Source organism: Notamacropus eugenii, chromosome 1, assembly GCF_028372415.1.
Source record: "Notamacropus eugenii isolate mMacEug1 chromosome 1, mMacEug1.pri_v2, whole genome shotgun sequence".
Classification (NCBI taxonomy): Eukaryota; Metazoa; Chordata; class Mammalia; order Diprotodontia; family Macropodidae; genus Notamacropus; species Notamacropus eugenii.
In genome coordinates this window covers 366778967-366799300 of record NC_092872.1, presented here as the reverse complement: position 1 = coordinate 366799300, position 20334 = coordinate 366778967, and the positions used below count along the sequence as shown (strand labels likewise).

Here is a 20334-nt window from a genome sequence, read left to right as displayed (position 1 = left end):
ATGACCTCAAAAGGCTTCCCCTCTTGAGCTTCAATTTCCTCCCTCATCATTTGGGAAAAGTAGCCCTTCCTCTTCTCAGAGCTGGCGTGTGAGTAAAAAGAAGGAATGGATTCTGAAAGGTTGTTGTTGTTCAGTCGTTTTCAGTTGTATCCCACTCTCTGTGACCCCATCTGGGGTTTTCTTGGCAAAGATACTGAGGTGCTTTGCCATTTCCTTCTACAGCTCATTTTACTGATGAGGAAACTGAGGCAAACAGGGTTAAGTGACTTGCCCAGGATCACACGGCTAGTAAGTGTCTGAGGCCAGATTTGAACTCAGGAAGATAATGTTCCTGACTCCAGGCCTCTCACTCTATCCCCTGTGCCACCTAGTACTTAGGGGAAAAAAGTCAAACAGATACAAATGCCTGATACAACTGTCAGCATTATGTTTAAGGCTAAAGAGATGTCCTTGGCACAGCTAGCCCCAGGATAAGAAATGAACTTATTGTGCAGTCTCGTGCAGAACTGGCCCATTGAAGGAAATGGGGGGATGGACCAGTCAGGCAGACCCAGCTACCCAAAGGATGTTCATTCCCCAACCTGCCCCTGCGCCTGCGCACTCTGCCTGGGCTCAGGTTTTCAGAGCGGCAGAGCTTTGTGTGGCTCCATCTAGTGCAGGTACCTGCAGTAGGCATGCTGAGCTGGGATGAGGTCACTGGCAAAGAGTATGCTGGGAATGGTCACAGGGAGGGTTAGGGATGGTGGAGCGGTAGAGGAGGGAGCTTAGAAGCCAGGCTGGCTGGTTATGTCTGAGTCCAGTTGCCACAAGGCATGGGCCAAAAGGCTTGGAAGCAAGGTGGGCTTTCCCCCTCAGATATCCCTTATAGGCTTTAAAAACTTGCACCTTTCCCTAGGGGGAGGGGAAGAGAATGACCATATTAGAAGGTAGGAAAATTCTCCCTTTCCTTCCTTGACCCGGTTCCCCACCCACTACAACAGCAGCAGAAACCGAGGTGCAGCCTTAGTGCTGCTTGGACTGGGAGGATTTCCATCTAGGCGTGTCATTTTATTTAAATATCAGAATGAATTCCCAGAAAGTACCCCAGGCAGTCTCTATGCCATAACTTCTCCCATTCAGCACAGGGGTCCCATGGTCCCTACTTTGTTTTCTTGTGCTGATGGGGCATAGTGATGTGGCACTCCTGCCACAGCCTTAGGCATTGTGTTTCAACTGCCCTGAGAAGGGCACAGAAGGAGCATCCCAAGTTTTTTGGGCACCATAGAGAAATCTAGATCCAGACAAATGACTCATTCCAGACTCCAGGACCGAAATCTTCCAAAAGGAACAGAAGGCTTGACGTTTATCCCAGATGTCAGAGGCAGCCCAATACCCTGCCCCTCCCGGAAAGTTTCTGGGCCAAGTTTCTTTTTTGAGGAGTTTAGCAGATGACCCCCTAAAATCACCTATCATTCAATCAATATTTGTCAAGTAGTTTCTTTGTTCAAGGTGGGAGTGCAAACAGGGCCTGACTTTAAGACAGATCTAGATTTGGTTCCTGAGTCTGACACTTGTGTTATTAGTTTGTGTTACCAGTTTGGGAGACAGGATGTGGTAATAGGAAAACTGAAAATGCCACCAACAACCCCTGCAAGGGCATCAGTTTCTATTCCCAACCCCCAGAGAGCACATAAAAGGAAAAAGCCAAGGCCTCTGGATTGATATTCTTAAACTGTCCTGCATACCGTAGCTGGAGGGTTGATTGGGTCAAGAGGAGGGAGAACAAGAATGATGCATGTAACTTCTTTGTGGCATAGTAGCACAAGTCTAGGGAATGTGGTTAATTGGATGGCTTGTCTTGGATGATTTCTCTGTCTCTGGGAAAGTTTTATGTGCTGGGTTGGGGCTGTAAATCTGAGCTCTTGGGCACAGAATACACCAGAGGACTGGGAGAAAATGCCTTATAAGATCAGTAACAACTATATCCTTAATAATAATAATAGCTCACATTTTTTACAATACTTCATTCCAAGTTAGCATTTGTTAAACACCTTCCCTCTGCAAGAGAAATAACGTAATGGCCCCTTCCTTGTGGAGCTTACCTTCTGCGGGGAGAGCTTATCTACTTTATTCTGCTTTATTTGCTTTCTTCACAAAAGCCCTGTGAGAGAAATATTATCCCCATTTTATTGATGAGAAACTGAGGTTCAAAGACTTACCCAGTTATATATCAAGTGTCAGAGCCTGGATTCAAACCCAGCTTTCCTTACTAGAAGTACAGTTCTCTTTGTACCACACCACAATACCAGTGCAATGGAATAGAAGTGAGCAAATTCCTTATGGGAATGTACTGGATTTGGAATCAAAGGACCTGGGTTCCACTTCCAGCTCTGCTACTTATCAGTACGGTCTTGGGCAAGTAATTTCTGGCCCTCACTTTGCTTATTATGCATAAGCTGAGAGAGTTTGAGCCCCAAGGCCTCTAAGCCCACTTCCAGCCTCAGATGTCTCCAAGGTCCTGAGATTTCTCCTTCTCAGTCATTGCCTATTCTTTCTCTCAGGTGTGCTTGCATCAGAGATCCTAGGACACTCTGATTTCAGGGGTCATGACCTTGATACCCTGGGGAAGACCCTTCACTTCTCTGGGTTTCAATTTTCTGCATCATGAAGGGGGAAATCCTAGCCCTGCATAATTTACAGGCTGTTTTACACATCAAATGAGGTAATATATGTAAATATGCTTTGTAAAGGGTAAAGTTCAGCGGTACAGGCAAACAATTTGATTTTTCGCAGTCTTCTGCCACATTAAGCGTTTTCTCACTTTGCTTTATATTATAGCTGTTTGTGTGCAAGCCTGTCTCTCCTCAAGTTTGAGGTTTTTGAATTTTAGGACCGTGGGTGGGACCACGTTTCAAGTTCATCTTTCACCTTACCCATAAATAAATGTTTGTCAAATTGAAGGCTTAGTTTTTGCCCTTGTCCACATCCTGCATAATTTTATAAATCTTGAGCTTCAAATCTAAAAAAGGACTTTAGAGATCACCTGGTTTTACTCCCTTCATTTCACAGATGAGGAAACTAAGGCCCAGAAATGTGATGAGTTGCCCAAGGTCACACTGTTGGTTAATGATGGAACTGGACTAGTTCTTTTGTATAGGTCACTTATTAATAAACATGGTTGCATTGCCCTACTTTCTGTGTAGAGGAAAGCAAAAGGGAAGATGGGGTGTTATTTTACCATTCTGCTTTAAGCCTGGCCCCCTGGGAGGGCTGGGAGAGAACTATGCTTGTTGCCATGGGGACAGGCTTTAGTATCCACGATAGATGGAAGAGATTTGAGAGTAGGATTATTATAGGGAGGAAAGTGCTTCCTGGGCTAGGTTCCCACAGCTGTCCAAGGAAAAGAAAAATTGTAAAGGCTAACCATTCTGGAAGAAATACTGGTGTGGGTGTGGGTGTTGTGTGTGTATATGTGTATGTGTGTATGTGTGTATGTGTATATGTGTGTGTGTGTGTGTGTGTGTGTGTGTATGTGTTAGGGGCAGGGAGCAGAGACAAGGGGATGATGACTCTGAAAACAGCTGTTTCCCAGTCTCAGTTGGTGTACCTTCAGGCTTTGAATGCATTACCACCCCTAGTTGAAATTCTTCTCTTCCTTCTACTCAAAATTCAAGTTTTATCTTTTCTATCAAACTTTCCCTGATGTCCCCAGTTGAAAGTGATTCCTTCATATTTCTTACTGGATTTTGCAAAGACCCTTTATTTGCTATTATCACATTCTACCTTGCATTATACTTACATGTATATGTCTTAGGACCCTATTAGATTGTAAGCCTCTTGAAATTGTTCATTTTGTATCTTTTAGGCCTGGTACACAGCAGAGCACTTAGTTATTAAATTGAATACCACCTTCAGCTAGCCCAATGGCCACGAGATGTCGCCAAATGCAAATCTCATTCTAACTTCCTGGTTTTGCACAGAGTATGTTGCCAAGCCCATACAGTACAAATTAGACTTTTAAATAGCAGTTCTCGAAATTTGGTCTTAGGACACTTTTGTACTCTTAAAAATTACTGAGGACCCCAAAGACTTATTGTTTATGAGAGTTATGGCTATCAAGGTTTACTGTATTAGAAATGAAAATGGATTAAATTTTAAAACATTTAATACATTTCTTCTAAACATTTAAAACATTTCTTTTAAAAATAACCGCTTCATTAGATGTTTATATAAATAACATTTCATATGAAAACGTACCAATGTTTTCCAAAATTAAAAATTTGGTGAAAGGAGTGACATTATTTTACATATTTTTGCAAATCTCTTTAATTTCTGGATTCTAATATCTTCATTTAGTCTTTTGCACTATGTTGTTTTTGTTGGAATACATGAAAAAAAAATCTGGCCTCACACAGGTATGTAGTTAGAAAAGGAATGAATATTTTTATAAAGGAAGGAATATTTTTATAGACAAATAATATCTTAGAATTATTGTGAAAATAGTTTTTACCTCAAGGGACCCTTGAAAGGGTCTCAGGGATCTTCAGGAATCTACAGAGCACATTTTGGGAACTACTACTTTAAAACTTCCCTAAGGAAGCCTGTCCAAAGGAATTACAGAATCTTAGAGCTGGAGGGAACCTCAGGAACCATCCGGTCCAATCCATACTTACCAAATAACTATTTCCTCTCCAGCATACCTGACAAGTGGGTTATCTAGCTTTTACTTGAATACCTCCAATTAGAAAGAACTCACAGTCCCCAAGGCAGCTGATTCCAATTTGGGAGGACATCAATTGTCAAAAATTTTGTCCTAAATTATTGCTGATACTGTATACTACCTATTGATCTCCTGGAGCCAAGCAGAACAATTCTATTTCCTCATCACAGATTGTCCCTTAAGATATTGGAAAACAATTATCTCGTCTTCTCCAAGCTAATCATCCCTAGTTCCTTAATTTGAACCTCAAGTAAGACCTTTGACCACCCTGGTCAACCTCCCCTATCTTCTCTCTTGCTCTGAATGTCCTATATTCTAACTTGAACACAATACTCCAATGTGTTTAGAACTGGGCAGAAAACAATGGGACTGTAACCTGGATATTAAGCCTCTCTTATGAACAGGATCTGAGAGAATCTCATAAACACCCTCACCCTTAGGTACGCATACAAAAACACTCTGAAACACACAAACAAATGCACACCATTTTACCTATGAGTAATAGTAATAATTACTGACATTTTTATCCTTTTTTAAAAGATTGCAGATTGCCTTTATAAGTTTTAGGCCTGATATGGGAATTTTATTTTGCTTAACTCTGCATATTTGCTATCAGAGAATTTTGTTTGTTTTTTTAATGGGCTAGGGGAAGTGGGAGGCATAGATTTTTCACTTTTTGGCTCAAAGTGGGTGGAGTGGAGATGATGAAGGTAAGATAAGAACATTTATGAGCATCCATGGCACTGGATCTTGCTCCTAAATGGACTGAATTTGAGTGTGGCAAATCTCAGAACTCAGTGACCCGAGTGAGCTCAAGGAGCAGAGGGACCTTGAGGGGTTTGGCACTTATAGCTAGGGATAAGAGAGATCAGTGGAGGTTTAAAAATTAATATAGAAGAAAACCCTGGGAGTTGGGCAAAGTTTGGTTGCAGGTTGTCCTTAAACTCAACCCTGGGAAAGCCTAGTCCAGGAATGGAAAACCTGTGGCCTTGAGGCCACATGGGACCTTCTAGGTCCTTGGGTGCAGCCTTTTGACCTAGTCCAAGTTTTACAGAATAAATCCTTTTATTTAAAGGAATTCATTCTATGAAGTTTGGATTCAGTCAGAGGGCCACACTTGGGGACCTAGAGGGCCACATGTGATCTCAGGGTCACCCCTGAACTCATATGATTCCGGGAGCACGTGTAGAGATTGATGATTAGTGATAAGAGATGATTGTAAGGGCAGTGAGCTAGAAGATAACTGAGGGAATGGGGCCAGGATACATGTAGAAGGGATTGGCCTTCATGGAAAAGAAGGGCTACTTCTTCATCTAAGACTGGAGTAAAGGGAATGAGGGATGGTGTCCATGGGTGGTGATGCAGAGATGGTGAAAAGAGTTCAGTAGACTGTAGTAAAGTATGAGATAAAATTCTTTGGCCTGGGAAGAGGGAGAGGCTGGAGATGTGGCCTGGGAAGATGTGAGAGGCTGGAGGAGAGAAGAGGCTTAAAATAGCAGCTGTGAGGATGGGATAGAGAATCAATTATCGAGAAGCAAAGGGCTTGTCTTGTTGCAGTGAGGGCCCAGCTGAGATATGGTGACATATTTGTCATGGGTGGTCACCATCTTTCTTCCTCCAGCTCTGCTCAATAGTCCCTGTTATCAAGGAGCTTATATATTAGGGAGGGGAATATTTCCCGGACACAGATAAGTAAACCTGAGATAATTTGAGGGGGGAGGCAACACTAACGTTTGGAAGGAATATGAAAGGTTTTCCAAAAGTTGTGGCAGCTGAGCTAAGTATAAAGATAAAATTTTTGACTAATGAGAATAATTAGAAATTAATTAATGATTAATGAGATTATGAGATTAATTAATGAGAATGCATTCCAGATACTGGGGGCAGATTGTGGGAATGCATGGAGGCTAGAGACAGGATATTGAGTTTAGGGAATAGTTAAAAAGTGATGGGTTTTTTCTGTGTGACTTTGGGCAAATTATTTAATGTTTACAGGCCTCAATTTCCTCACCTGAATCTAAGTCTCAGTATTTCCCATCCTCAAAAAAAATCTTTACTAGATCTTACCATTCCCTCATGCTATCATCCTGTATTTCTCCTTCCTCCTTCAGCTGAATTCAGAGCAATTTCTAGCTGTTTGCCCTTGGTACTTCCACTTCCTTTACTCTCAGCCCTTTGCAGTGTGATCTTTGTCCTCATCACTCAAATGAAACTCCTTGTTCTAAGGCACCAGTGATCTCTGAATTGCCCATTTTGATGGACTTTTCTTAGTCCTCATTCTTCTTGATCTCTTTGCAACATTTGACACTGTTGACTACCCTCTCTTAGATAGAATATAAATGATTTGAACTAAATGACCTCTAAGGTCCCTGATGAGCCTAATGATTCTGGTAAATTGACTTGGAAATCTGTCTATCTCAGTACTAATGACCTTAGAGCTAGATTCCTGTTGAGCTGTGCTAGAGCTGTAGGCTAACCCATCCATTGGTGGAGGATTAATACTTCCATTTTCAGTTCCTTTTTTGCCTCTTATTTAAGACAGTTTGTGTAGTGTGTGAAGGGGAACAACATGGAGTAATGCTGATAAGGTACGTTGGAGAAAGACTATGGAGGGCCTTGATGCTATACCGAATATTTTATATTTATCCTCAGAGTCACTGAAGAATTTTGAGCAGGGGAATGACATGGTCAGATTTGTGTTTTCGGAAGGTTAGTTTGGTTGCTGTGTGGAGGATGAATTAATTGCTTAGAGAGACTGGAAGGGGAACAACTAATGAGGAAGCTATCTCAATAGTCTGGGCTAGAGGTGATGAAGTCCTGAACCAGGGTGACAGTTGTGTGAATGGAGTGAGGGAACAGACATCTTAGAGATTGTGGATCAAATAAGAAAATATATGTAAAGTCTTTTGTCAGCTATAAAGTGATAGTTAAATGTCAATTGTTACAACAATTATTATTATTATGGAAGTAGAATTAGTATGACTTGGAAATTGATTCAATATGGAGATTGAAGGAGAAATGAGTCAAGGATGACCCTGAGGGTACAAACTTGGTGACTGAAAGCATAAGGGTGCTCTCCATAGAAATCCAAAAGTCTAGACAAATGGCAGATTTAGAAGGAATAAGAGGTTCTATTCTGGAAATGTTGCCTTCTAAAAGCTATGGATGGGACATCCACAACATGACCAGGAGTAGGTAGTTGAAAGTGTGGGAATTCAGGAGAGAGATTAAAGCTGAAAATCTGGATTTGGGGGTCATCTGCATCAGGGTAATAACTGAACACAAAGGAACCAGTGAGATCACCAAGTTCAAGAAAGTACGTAGAGAAACAAAGGGGGAGTTCCCAGCAGAGCCTTGGAGGACAAACTCAGATTTAGGGGCAAGGTAGGAAGATAAAGCAAGAAATGTAGTGAGGAAGCCAAGAAGCTGCTAGGTGGTACAGTGGATAGTGTATTGGTCCCAAAGTCAGGAAGACCTGAATTCAAATTCAAATCTAACCTGACACTTCTAGCTGAGTGATCCTTGGTAAGTCACTTAACCTCAGACTTTCTCAGTTTCCTCAACTGTAAAATGGGGCTAATAATAGCCCCTACCTCCCAATGTTGTTGCGAATGTCAAATGAGATAATATTTGTAGAGTGTTTGGCATAATACTTGGTACATAATAAATGTTTGTTTCCTCCCAAGGGAGGTAAGAGTATGTAGGATAGGATGCTCAGCAGTATCAGGAGCTGCAAAGAAATTGAGAAGAATCAAAACTGAGCAAAGGCCAACAGATTTAGCCTGGGATGATCTCATATCTGTAGGAAAAATCAAAGACGGGGATGGAGGAGAATCAAGACTAATGTTGGTAAAATCCTGCTAAGGTTCCCTCCTTCTTAAATGAGACAGAAGCCTTGGGTCTCCATACCAGTGACCCCAAATCTAGAAAAAAGTACTTGAAATGCTAGCTATACCAGTCTGGGGTGGGATGGGGAAGGGGGCAGTTAACAAGTTTATTTTCTTATTCTCCCTCTCCTTAGGATTTAAAATGTTTTTTCAACATTTTTATTTAAAGATTTGAGTTGCAAATTCTGGCCTTCCTTCCCCTACCTCCTCCCTGAGACAGTAAACAATAAGATATAAGTTATACATGTGCAATTATGTAAAACATTTCCATATTAAAGAAAAAATGAAAAAAAAAAGAGAAAAATAACATACCTCAGTCTGCATTCAAATGTGAGTTCTTTCTCTGGAATCAGTATCCTTCATCATTTGTCTTTTGGGATTGTCTTAGATCATTGTATTACTGAAAACAGCTAAGTTATTTGCAACTCTTCATCAAATAATATTGCTGTGACTGTACAACATTCTCCTGGTGTTTTCACTTTACTGTGCATCAGCTCATGTAAGTCTTTCCAAAATCATCCTGCTTATCATTTATTATAGCACAATAATATTCCATTATGGTCATATAACACAATTTGTTTAGCCATTCCACAATTGATGGCATCGCTTTGATTTCCAATTCTTAGTCATCACCAAAAGAGCTGTTATGAATATTTTTGTACAAATAAGTCTTCCCTTCCATTTTTTAAAATCTCTTAGGTATGCAGACCTAGCAGTGGTATTGCTGGATCATAGGTATCCACAGTTTTATAGCCCTTAGGGCATAGTTCCAAATTGCTCTCCAGAGTAGCTGGATCAGTTTATAACTCCACCAACAGCACTTAAGTGCCCAAGTTTCCCAAATCCTCTCCAGCATTTATAATTTTCTTTTTTTTTGTCATATTAGCCAATCCAATAGGTGTAAGAGGATACCTCAGAATTATTGTAATCTGCATTTCTCTGATCAATAGTGATTTAGAGCATTTTTTCATATGACTGTAGATAGCTTTGATTTCTTTGAAAACTACCTGTTCATATCCTTTGACCATTTATCAGTTGGACAATGACTGTATTTTTATAAAGTTAACTCAGTTCTCTATATATTTAAGAAATGAGATATCCATCAGATAGTTGTTGCAAATTTTTTTCCCAGTTTTTTTGCTTTCCTTATAATTTTGGTTGCATTGGTTTTGTTTGTGCAAAAACTTTTTAATTTTATATAATCAAAATTATCTCCTTTACATTTTGTAATGCTCTCTATGTCTTCTTTGGTCCTAAATTCTTCCCTTATCCATAAATCTGACAGATAAGCTATTCCATGCTTTCTTAATTTGCTTATTTTGTTATCACCCTTTATGTGTAAATCATGTACCCATTTTGATATTATCTTGGTATTTGGTATGAGATGTTGGTCTATACCTAGTTGGTTTATAACTTGTTTTATGGTTTTCCTAGAAGTTTTTGTCAAGTAATGAGTTTTTGTTCCAAAAGCTTAGATCTTTGGGTTTATCATATACTAGATTACTGTGGTCACTTATTATAATGTAATTTGTACTAATCTATTCCAGTGATCGACCACTCTATTTCTTAGCCAGTACCGATTGCTTTGATAATTACCACTTTAGAGTTTAAGATCTGGTATGGCTAGACCACCTTCTTTCACATTTTTTTTTCATAGATTCCCTTGATTTCCTTGAGCTCTTGTTCTTCCAGGTGTATTTTATTATTTTTCTAGTTATACAAAATAATTTCCGATAGTTTGATTGGTATGGCACTGAATAAACAGATTAATTTAGGTAAAATTGTCATTTTTATTATGTTAGCCCGGCCTACCCATGAACAAGTACTATTTTTCCTGTTGTTTAGATCTGATTTTATTTGTGTGATTTGTTTTATAGTTTTGTTCATATAGTTCCTAGGTTTGTCTTGGCAGGTAGACTCCCAAGTATTTTATAGTGTCTACAATTATTTTAAATGTAAATTCTCTTTTTCTTGTGGCTAGATTTTATTGTTAATATATAAAAATGCTGATGATTTATGTGGGTTTATTTTGTATTCTGCAACTTTGCTAAGGTTGTTAATGATTTCAAATAGTTTTTCAGTTGATTCTCTAGGATTTTCTAAGTGTAACATCATATTATCTGCAAAGAATGATAGTTTTATTTCCTCATTGCCTATTCTAATTCCTTTAATTTCTTTTTCTTATTGCTATAGCTAACATTCTAGTATGATATTAAATAATAGAAGAAATAATGAGCATCCTTACTTCATCTCTGATTGTATTGGAAAGACATCTAGCTTATCCCCCTTATGGATAATTCTTGCTGATAGTTTCAGATAAATATTACTCATCATTTTAAGGTAAACTCCATTTATTCCTGTGTTCTCCAGCGTTTTTAATAGGAATGGGTACTGTATTTTTTCAAAGGCTTTTTCTGCACATATTGAGATAATCATATTATTTCTGTTGATTATGTTATTGATATGATAAATTCTGATGATAGTTTTTTTGATATTGAACCAGCCCTGAATTCCTGGTATAAATCCCACCTGATCATAGAGTATGATTCTTATGATATATTTGTTGCTGTGATCTTACTGCTAGTATTTTATTTAAAAATTTTGCATCATTCAATATTCATTAGGGAAGTTGGTCTATAATTTTTCTTTCTCTGTTTTGGCTCTTCCTGGTTTGGATATCAGCACCACATTTGTGTCATGAAAGAAATTTGATAGGACTCCATCTTCGTCTATTTTTCTAAATAGTGTAATAGTATTGTTCCTATTTGTTCTTTAAATGTTTGGTAGAATTCCCTTGTGAATCCATCCAATTCTGGGGATTTTTTATTAGGAAGTTCATCAATGGCTTGTTAAATTTGTTTTTCTAATATTGGGTTAAACATTTTTTTCTTCTATTAATGTGGATAATTTATATTTTTGTAGATATTCATCTCTTTCATTTAGACTGTCAAATTTATTGGCATATAATTGGGCAAAATAACTCCTAAAAATTGTCTTAATTTCTTCTTCATTGGTGTGAATTCACCCTTTTCCTTTTTGATACTAGTAATTTGTTTTTCTTCTTTCCTTTTTTAATCAAATTAATCAGTGGTTTATCTATTTTATTGGGTTTTTTACATAAAACCAGCTTCTAGTTTTTTTTATTAGTTCAGTAGTTTTCATAATTTCAGTTTTACTAATCTCACTTTTGATTTTCAGGATTTCTAATTTGGTGGGGTTTTTTTCTAGTTTTTTGAATTGCATGCCTAGTTCATTGATTGGCTTTTACTCCATTTTACTAATGTAAGCAATTGAGATATAAATTTCCCCCTAAGTATCACTTTGGCAGCATCCCATAAATTTTGATATGTTGTCTCATTGTTGTCATTTTCTTTAATAAAATTATCAGTTGTTTATATGATTTGTTCTTTGACCCACTTGGTTTTTAGGATTAGATTATTTAATTTCTAGTTAATTTTTAATCTCTTTCCATTTTCCATTATTGATTGTAATTTTATTGCATTATGATCTTAAAAGGATGCATTTACTATTTCCTGCTTTTCTGCATTTGATTGTGAGGTTTTTATCTCTTAATACAGGGTCAATTTTTGTGTAGGTGCCATGTACAGCTGAGAAAAAAGGCATATTCCTTTCTATTCCCATTCAGTTTTCTCCAGAGATCTATCATAACTTTTCTAGAATTTTATTCACCTTCTTAACTTCTTTCTTGTTTATTTTTTGGTTAGATTTATTTAGTTTCTAAGGGGAGAAAGTTGAGATTCCCCACTAGTATGGCTTTATTTTCTGTTTCTTCTTATAACTCATGCAACTCCTCCTTCAAAAGTTTAAATGCTGTACCATTTGGTGCATATATGTTTAGTATTGATATGATTTCATTGTCTATGGTACCTTTCAGCAAGATATAGTTCCCTTCTTTTTCTTTTCTAATCAGATCTATTTTGCTTTTGCTTTGTCTGAGATCATGATTGCTACCTCTGCTTTCTTTGCTTCAGCTGAAGCATAATAGGCTCTGCTCCAGCCCCTTACTTTACCCTGCACATATGTCTCTGCTTCAGATGTATTCCTTATAAAGAATATAGTGTAGGATTCTCTTTTTAAATCCAGTTTGCTATCTGCTTGTATTTTATGGGCGATTTTATCCCATTCACATTTATAGTTATGATAACCAACTGCATATTTCCCTCCATGCTATTTTTCGTTCACTCCTCTCTCTCATTCCCCACCCTTTCCCTCCTCACAAGTGTTTCGTTTCTGATGATTGCCCTCACCAGTATACCCTCCTTTTTATCAGTCCCTTCTCCCCTTTATATTATCCCATCCTTTTTTACTCCTTGTGGAATAAGATAGATTTCTATATCCAACTGAGTTTATATCCTTCTTTGAACCAGTTTTGATGAGAGTGGGGTTTAAGCTTTGTCTGCTGCTCCCTCTCCATTTCTCCCTCTATTATAATAGCTCTTTCATGTCTCTTTTACGTGGGATAATTTACCCCAGTCAGTCTCCCCCCTCCTTCCAGTGCAGTTTTCTTTCTTGCCCTTTTATTTTGTTTTGGGGGTATCATCCCATCAAAGTCACCTTATATCTACACATTCTGTCTACATATATCTACATATGTACATACGTACTCCTTCCAATTGTTCTAATAGTAATAAAGTTGTTAAGAGTTACAATTATTGGCAGAGCCAAGATGGCAGAGTAAAAAGCAGGGTCTTACTTGAACTCTTCCTCCAAACAAAATACCTGTAAAAAATGACTCTAAACAAATTCTAGAGTTGCAGAACCTACAAAATGACAGAGAGAAACAAATATCCAGCCCAAGAAAGCCTAGAAGGTTGACAGGAAGGGTCTGTTTATTACACCAGGCTGAGAGTAGAGCACAGTTCAGCCTGGGCCATACTTGTGTAAATGGGGTCAGAGTAGGCCCTAAGGGACTGAATCACTGGCAGCTGTGGTGGTCTCCAGACTTTTTGACCCCGAAACGCCAAAAACAGCATAGAAGGTCAGTGGGAAAAGTCAGACCTGAGTGGGAGAGGGTTGTGGTCTAGCCCAAATCCTGGGAGTATGGAGTGGCTGATTAAAGGGCGATTGCAGGGATCTCTTTGCTGGCATTGAGTCAGGATTCTCTAGCTTTGTCCTGCTTGGATCTGGGACACAGTCCTAGGGCAAGGAGGAGTGCTGTGTGGTGGAGCTTGTGATGCAGTGGAGAGGGAATCCTCCTCATCGTTCTAAGGCAAAAAAGAGTGCTTGTGGTCACTCACAGATAAGAGCACAGTCCAGGAAAGGAGTTACACCTCTCCTTTGATCATACCACCTTGGAAGAACTAAAAATTTACAGGCCTTTAGAAGTATCTCTGAAAACAGCTGCACAAACCCCCTGAAGTTTGGGACAGTACACCATCCCTCTTCAACTCCCACTAGAAGCAGAGTCCCACCTTGACAAAAAGTTAGAATGTCAAGTATTTGGTTGGGACAATGAGCAGACAGTGTAAAAAACTCAGACTATAGAATCTTACTTTGGTGACAAAGAAGATCAAAGCATACAAACAGAAGACAACAAAGTCAAAGCCCCTACATCTAAAACATCCAAGAAAAATCTGAATTGGTTGCAGGCCGTGGAAGAACTCAAAAAGGATTTGGGAAATCAAGTAAGAGAAGTAAAGGAAAAAATGGAAAGAAAAATGAAAGTGATGCAAGAAAATCATGAAAAGTGAGTTAACAACTTGCTAAAAGAGACCCCAAAAATACTGAAGAAAATAACACTTTAAAAATAGACTAACCCAAGTGGCAAAAGAAGCCCAGAAAGCCAGTGAGGAGAAGAATGACTTAAAAAGCAGAACTGGAAAAATGGAAAAGGAGGTCCAAAAGCTCACTGAAGAAAATAATTCCTTCAAAATCAGAATGGAGCAAATGGAAGCTAATGGCTATGAGAAGTCAAGAAATTATAAAACAGAACCAAAAGAATGAAAAAATAGAAGACAATATGAAATATGTCATTGGAAACACCTAGAAAATAGATCCAGGAGAGATCATTTAAAACTTATTGGACTACCTGAAAGCCACAAAAAAGAGCCTAGACATCATTTTCAAGAAATTATCAAAGAAATCTGCCCTGATATTCTAGAACCAGAGGGTAAAATAGATATTGAAAGAATCCACCAATTGCCTCTTGAAAGAGATGCCAAAAGGAAAACTCTTAGGAATATTGTAGCCAAATTCCAGAGTTCCCAGGTCAAGGAGAAAATATTGCAAACAACCAGAAAGAAGCAATTTGAGTATTATGGAAACAGCATCAGGATAACACAAGATCTAGCAGCTTCTATATTAAGGTGTTGGAGGACTTGAAATATGATACTCTAGATATTCTAGGATTACAACCAAGAATCACCTACCCAGCAAAACTGAGTATAATCCTTCAGGGGAAAAATGGATTTTGAGTGAAATAGAGGACTTTCATGTATTCTTGATGAAAAGCCCAGAGCTGAATAGAAAATTTGACTTTCAAATACAAGAATTGAGAGAAGCATAAAAAGGTAAACAGGAAAGAGAAATCATGAGGGACTTTTTAAAGTTGAACTGTTTACATTCCTATATGAAAAGATGACATTTGTAACTCATGAGACCTTTCTCAGTATTAGGGTAGTAGGAGGGAATATGAATATGTATATGTATTATATATATATATATATATAGAGAGAGAGAGAGAGAGAGAGAGAACATATAGGATGAGTTGAATATGAAGGAATGATATCTAAATAAAATTAAGGGATGAGAGAGGAAAATATTGGGAGGAAAAAGGGAAAGATAGAATGGGGTAAATTATCTCACATAAAAGAGGCAAGAAGAAGCTTTTACAATGGAGAGAAGGAGGGGGGAGGTAAGAAGGAATGAGTGAATCTCACTCTCATTGGATATGGCTTAAGGAGGGAATAATATAGACACTCAGTTGGGTATCTTACCCTACAGGAAAGTAAGAGGAAGGGGATAAGAGAAAGGGGATGATAGAAGGGAGGACAGATTGGAGGAGGGGGTAGTCAGAAGCAAATACTTTTGAAAAGGAACAGGGTCAAAGGAGAGAATAGAATAAATGGGAGGGTGGGACAGGATGGAGGAAAATATAATTAATCTTTCGTAATATGATTATTATGGAGGTGTTTTTCACAACTACACATGTATAACCTATATTGAATTGCTTGCTTTCTCAATGAGGGAGGGTAGGGAGGGAAGAAGGAAGAGAATTTGAAACCCAAAGTTTTAAAAACAAATGTTAAAAATTATTTTTACATGCAACTGGGAAATAAGATGTACAGGCAATGGGGTATGAAAATCTATCTTGCTCTACAAGAAAGTGAAGGGGAGGAGAGATATAGGAAGGGGGAGGAGATAGAGGGGAAGGCGGATTGGGGGAAAGGGTAATCAGAATGCAAGCTATCTTGGGATGGGGGGGAGGGGAGAGATGGTGAGCAAATTTGGAACTCAAAATCCTGTGTAAATGAATGTTAACTAAAATAAATAAATTTTTAAAGAGAAAAAAGAGTTACAATCATTTTCTTGCCATATAGAAATATAAACAATTTAATCTCATTGAATTTATGTTTTGTCTTTCTTGTTTCTTTGTTATCTTTTTATGTTTCCCTTAAGTCTTTCATTTGGAGGTCAAATTTTTTATTCAACTCTGGTCTTTTAATTAGAAATGCTTGAAAGTCCTTTATTTTGTTAAATGTCTGTTGTTTTCCCTGAAAGATTGTATTCAATTTTTCTGGGTAGGTGATTCTTGGTTGTAATCCTAACTCCTTTGCCTTCCAGTAATATAGTATTCTGAGCCCTCCAGTTCTTTAATGTGGAAGCTGCCAAGTCCTGTATAATCCTCACTGTAGCTCCATGATATTTGAATTGTTTCTTTTTGTCTGCTGGATTTTAGCTATCATGTTCCTGGGAGTTTTCTTTTGGGATCCCTTTCAGGCAGTGATCAGTTGATTCTTTCAATTTCTTTTTTGTTCTCTGATTCTAATATAACATGATAATTTTGATATTTTCATGAAAGAAGTTGTCCAGGTTTGGGGGTTTTTTAAGTTGTGGTTTTCATATAGTCTAATAATTCTTATATTTTCTCTCCTGGATCTATAGTTTCTAGGTCAGTTGTTTTTCCAATGAGAAATTCCACATTTTCTTATATTTTTTTACTTTTTTGATTTTGTTTTATTGTATTTTGATGTGTCATAGAGTCATTAGTTTCCCCTTGATCAATTCTAAATTTTAAGGAATTATTTTCTTCAGTGAATTTTTGTACTTCCTTTTCTTTTTGGTCAGTTACATTTTTTAGGGAGTTATTTTCCTTGGTAAACTTTTGTATATCTTTTCCCATGCTATTGACTCTTTTTTCATGATTCTCTTGTACCACTTTCATTTCTTTTCCCAATTTTTCTTCTATTTCTCTAATTTGCTTTTTAAAATCATTTTAAAGCTCTTTAAGGAGCTCTTTCTGGATCTGAGACCAAGTTACATTTTTCTTTGAGGCTTCAGATGTAGCCACTTTGACACCATTGTCCTGTTCTAAGTTTATGCCTTGATCCTCCCTATCACCATAGTAATTTCCTATAGATAAGCTCTTTTTTTTTTGTTTTTTGCTCTTTTTTTTCTGCCTTTTTTGGTGGCTTGGCATATTTATGTGAGAGTTGGATTCTGGTCCTGCACTGTCCCAAGCTTTTTGTGCTGGGGTCCTGGGTCTTACTACTGGCTTTCACTGGGTTTCAGGACTTAATTACTTGCTTTCTCTGGAGGGTAGGCTTGCCTTTTGGCTTGTACTGGGGAGTAGGGCCTCCCCATTGGTCTCCCCGGGTGTGGGTTTTAGCTGCTGGCCTGTTCCAGGGGTGGGGCCTTGTTGCTTAGTTGTTATGGTACCAGAGTCTTTCTGGTGGTTGGCTCTGTAGGAGGGCTCTTATTGCTGGTCTGCCCCAGGAGTGGGGCTCTGCTGCTGGGTTGCTGTGGAAACAAGGCCTATCTGCTGATATACTCCAGGGCTGGGGCGGGGGGGTGGGGGGTGGGGGGGGCGGTGTCTCCCTGCTGGTCAGCCCCAGGGCGGGGCTTCATGACTGGTCAGCAATAGGGTCACGGCCTCAGTTGGTGGCTTCTTCTGGGATGGGGTCTTGTTGCACTGCACTGATAGCTCATTTGCCTATGGAGCTGCATTTGCAGGAGGGTGGGGCTCACTGGTGGATTGCCCCAGGCCAGGAGCCTTGTTGCAGGCTCGCTGCTATGACAAACCTTTCCTCGTGTGCAGTTCTGAGGTGGTTTTTCTAATTTTTTGGAGAGGAATTTGGGAGGGCTTCAGAGGGTTCCTTCCTCACTCTGCTATCGTGACACTGAAAGTCCCAACAAGTTTATTTTCAGTTTTTTTCCAGGAAGACTATTCATAATTATGACTGAATTCTTACCATGTGAGTAACTTTCTGAGACTTCTTTGCTGGATTTCTGAGCAGGCTGTGGGGTAGAGGACGCAGTCTGGGAATTCCACAAGCCTTAGGACCACCAAGACAGGAAGGTGAGTGGACATGGACCCTTCCCCACAATCCTGTGCCCCCTAGACCCTGATCCTCAGCCTGTAGCTCTCTGTGAAACTAAACTCATTCCTCTGCTAAAGCACAATATACGCAGTTTTCAAGGCTCTGCTTCCTGGAAGGAGAAGGAATGTGGGTGAGGCTTGGCAGGAAAGTTAGTGGAAGGGTATTTACCTGACTACTAAGGGGTTGGAGAGGAGAATGTCAGTAGCACAAGTGTGTATATCTTACTATGAATCTTCAGGTATATATGTACATATATGTACATATATGTGTGTGTGTGTGTTTTGTGTGTATGGCTTTTCTCAGTCCTTTTTTCTCAACTTCCATCTTTGTACTAGGCACCAAAGAACACCTCTCCTTATGCTGGGGTTCATGCTTAAGAGAAGGCCCAAAAGAGCATTTCCCTCTTCCTTAATCTATGGAGAAGGGAACCTCCAGGGGACAGTCCTCTGAAGGGATGAGGCAGTTGTGAGCAGAGATGAAATCTCATTTCTGTATGCTCCTTTTCCCCAAGGTGGGGCATTTTTCAAAGAGGGGAAGAAAGTTGGGAGTAGCTAGCTGTATCAGTGTCTTTGTGCCCACAGATGCCGAGGCCCTATCTCCACCCCTCCATCCCCCAGCCCCGGGGCCATAGGGCTCAGAAGGCAGCCTGTATCCTGTTGAGCCTCTCTCTGGTCATTGTATGTATCCTTGGGGAACCAGCTGCCCATACCCTCCAGTGGCTGCTGTTCTTCTTCACTTCTGTGCAGGTGGGGCTGCTGCTGAAAGGGGCCTGCTGCCTGGCTGAGGAACTCAGTCATATCCAATCCAGGTAAGGTAGTAGGAGGAAGTAATAGTACTGGTTCTGTTATCGGAGGAAAGCTAGGTGGCACAGAGGCTAGAGTACCAGGTCTTGTATCAGGAAGACTTGCCTTCCTGAGATCCAATCTAGCCTCAGGCACTTACTAGCTATGTGACCCTGAGCAAGTCAATTAACCCTGTTTGCCTCAGTTTCCTTATCTATAAAATGAGCTGGAGAAGGAAATGGTATATCGCTCCAGTATCTTTGCCAAGAAAACCCCAAATGAGTTCACAAAGAGTTGGACATGACTGAACAACTTGGAGTTAGGAAGATCCAAGCTCAAATCCTCCCTTAGATACTAGCTGTGAGACCCTGAACTAGTCACTTAACCACTATCAACCTCACTTTCCTTATCTATAAAATGAGGATAATAATAGCACCTACCTACCAGGGCCATTGTGAAAATTAAACGCTATACGCTGTCTATTATTATTATTAGAATCTTCCTTACCTCCTTCTTATCCACCACCTCTACCCTTCACCTTCAGATGCCTCCTAAGCAACTCTCCTTCCATTTGTCCTCCCCTTCCTTCATGACCCTTTACCTCTCCTCTGTACATGAGGAAGGACATAGTATTTGCCCTATGTGGAGACACCATCCTGCCCTGGTAGCAAGGCACTTGTACCTTACATGACTGTTATGTAGAGAGAGATGTAATTTTACCCATTCACATATATAACTAGTCTAAGCCTGAAAGTTCTTACTTTATCTAATATTAGTCTCTCCTCAGGCCCCTTCCCACCACAAAGCAGAAAAATAAAATTCATTCTCCCCCAAACTTGAAAAAAAAGGGGGAAGTCAAGGAGAGAGTAGTAGATCCAGGGACTATTCTTCTTATTCTTACTCTTCTCCCATCCACCCCCATATTTCTGCACCAGCAAATATCCCATTCACAGTGCTGTAAGAAAGAGGCACAGCTCCTCAGAGGTGATGACTGAAGCCTGTGTTACACCCTTGTAATGGAGTCAGGGATGGTCAGAAAATCCTGAGTAGAATCTGTTAGTCCTAGTCTAGGCCATGAGCAATGGTCAGGCCTGTAGATATGTACCATCTTTACTTTCTCTTCTCTTCATGTGACCCTCCAGGTACCAGGGTAGTTACTGGCAGGCAATACGAGCCTGTACAGGCTCCCCACTCCAGCGGGGCTCTCTGTTGCTGCTCTCAGGATATTTCTGTGTCACCTTGTCTAGTAAGCCAAACCCACCACTCATCTGGACTTTTGCCTTGCTGGGCCTCTCTCAAGCACTGAGCTTCATCCTAGGACTCCAGGTACAAAAGACCAGGCAGGTGAATTTGGAGACAGGGGAGGTACCAAATCAGGAGGGAGGGAGCGGATGTGAGTGTGTCTG

General features: G+C 39.5%; 1 protein-coding gene across 6 annotated transcripts in view; it reads left to right on the top strand.

The window, feature by feature from the left end:
• The window catches only part of STING1 (stimulator of interferon response cGAMP interactor 1), a 46176-nt gene that overhangs the window by 18713 nt on the left and 7129 nt on the right, over positions 1 to 20334 (top strand). Inside the window, exons 1-4 of one of the 6 annotated variants that reach the window (XM_072630481.1) lie at positions 5781 to 7287; positions 17974 to 18124; positions 18728 to 18954; positions 20071 to 20254. In XM_072630481.1, the coding sequence (XP_072486582.1) occupies positions 18728 to 18954; positions 20071 to 20254 (411 nt within the window). In that variant the 5' untranslated portion in view covers positions 5781 to 7287; positions 17974 to 18124. The other 5 variants (XM_072630476.1, XM_072630480.1, XM_072630479.1 and 2 more) reach the window with 5 other exon arrangements.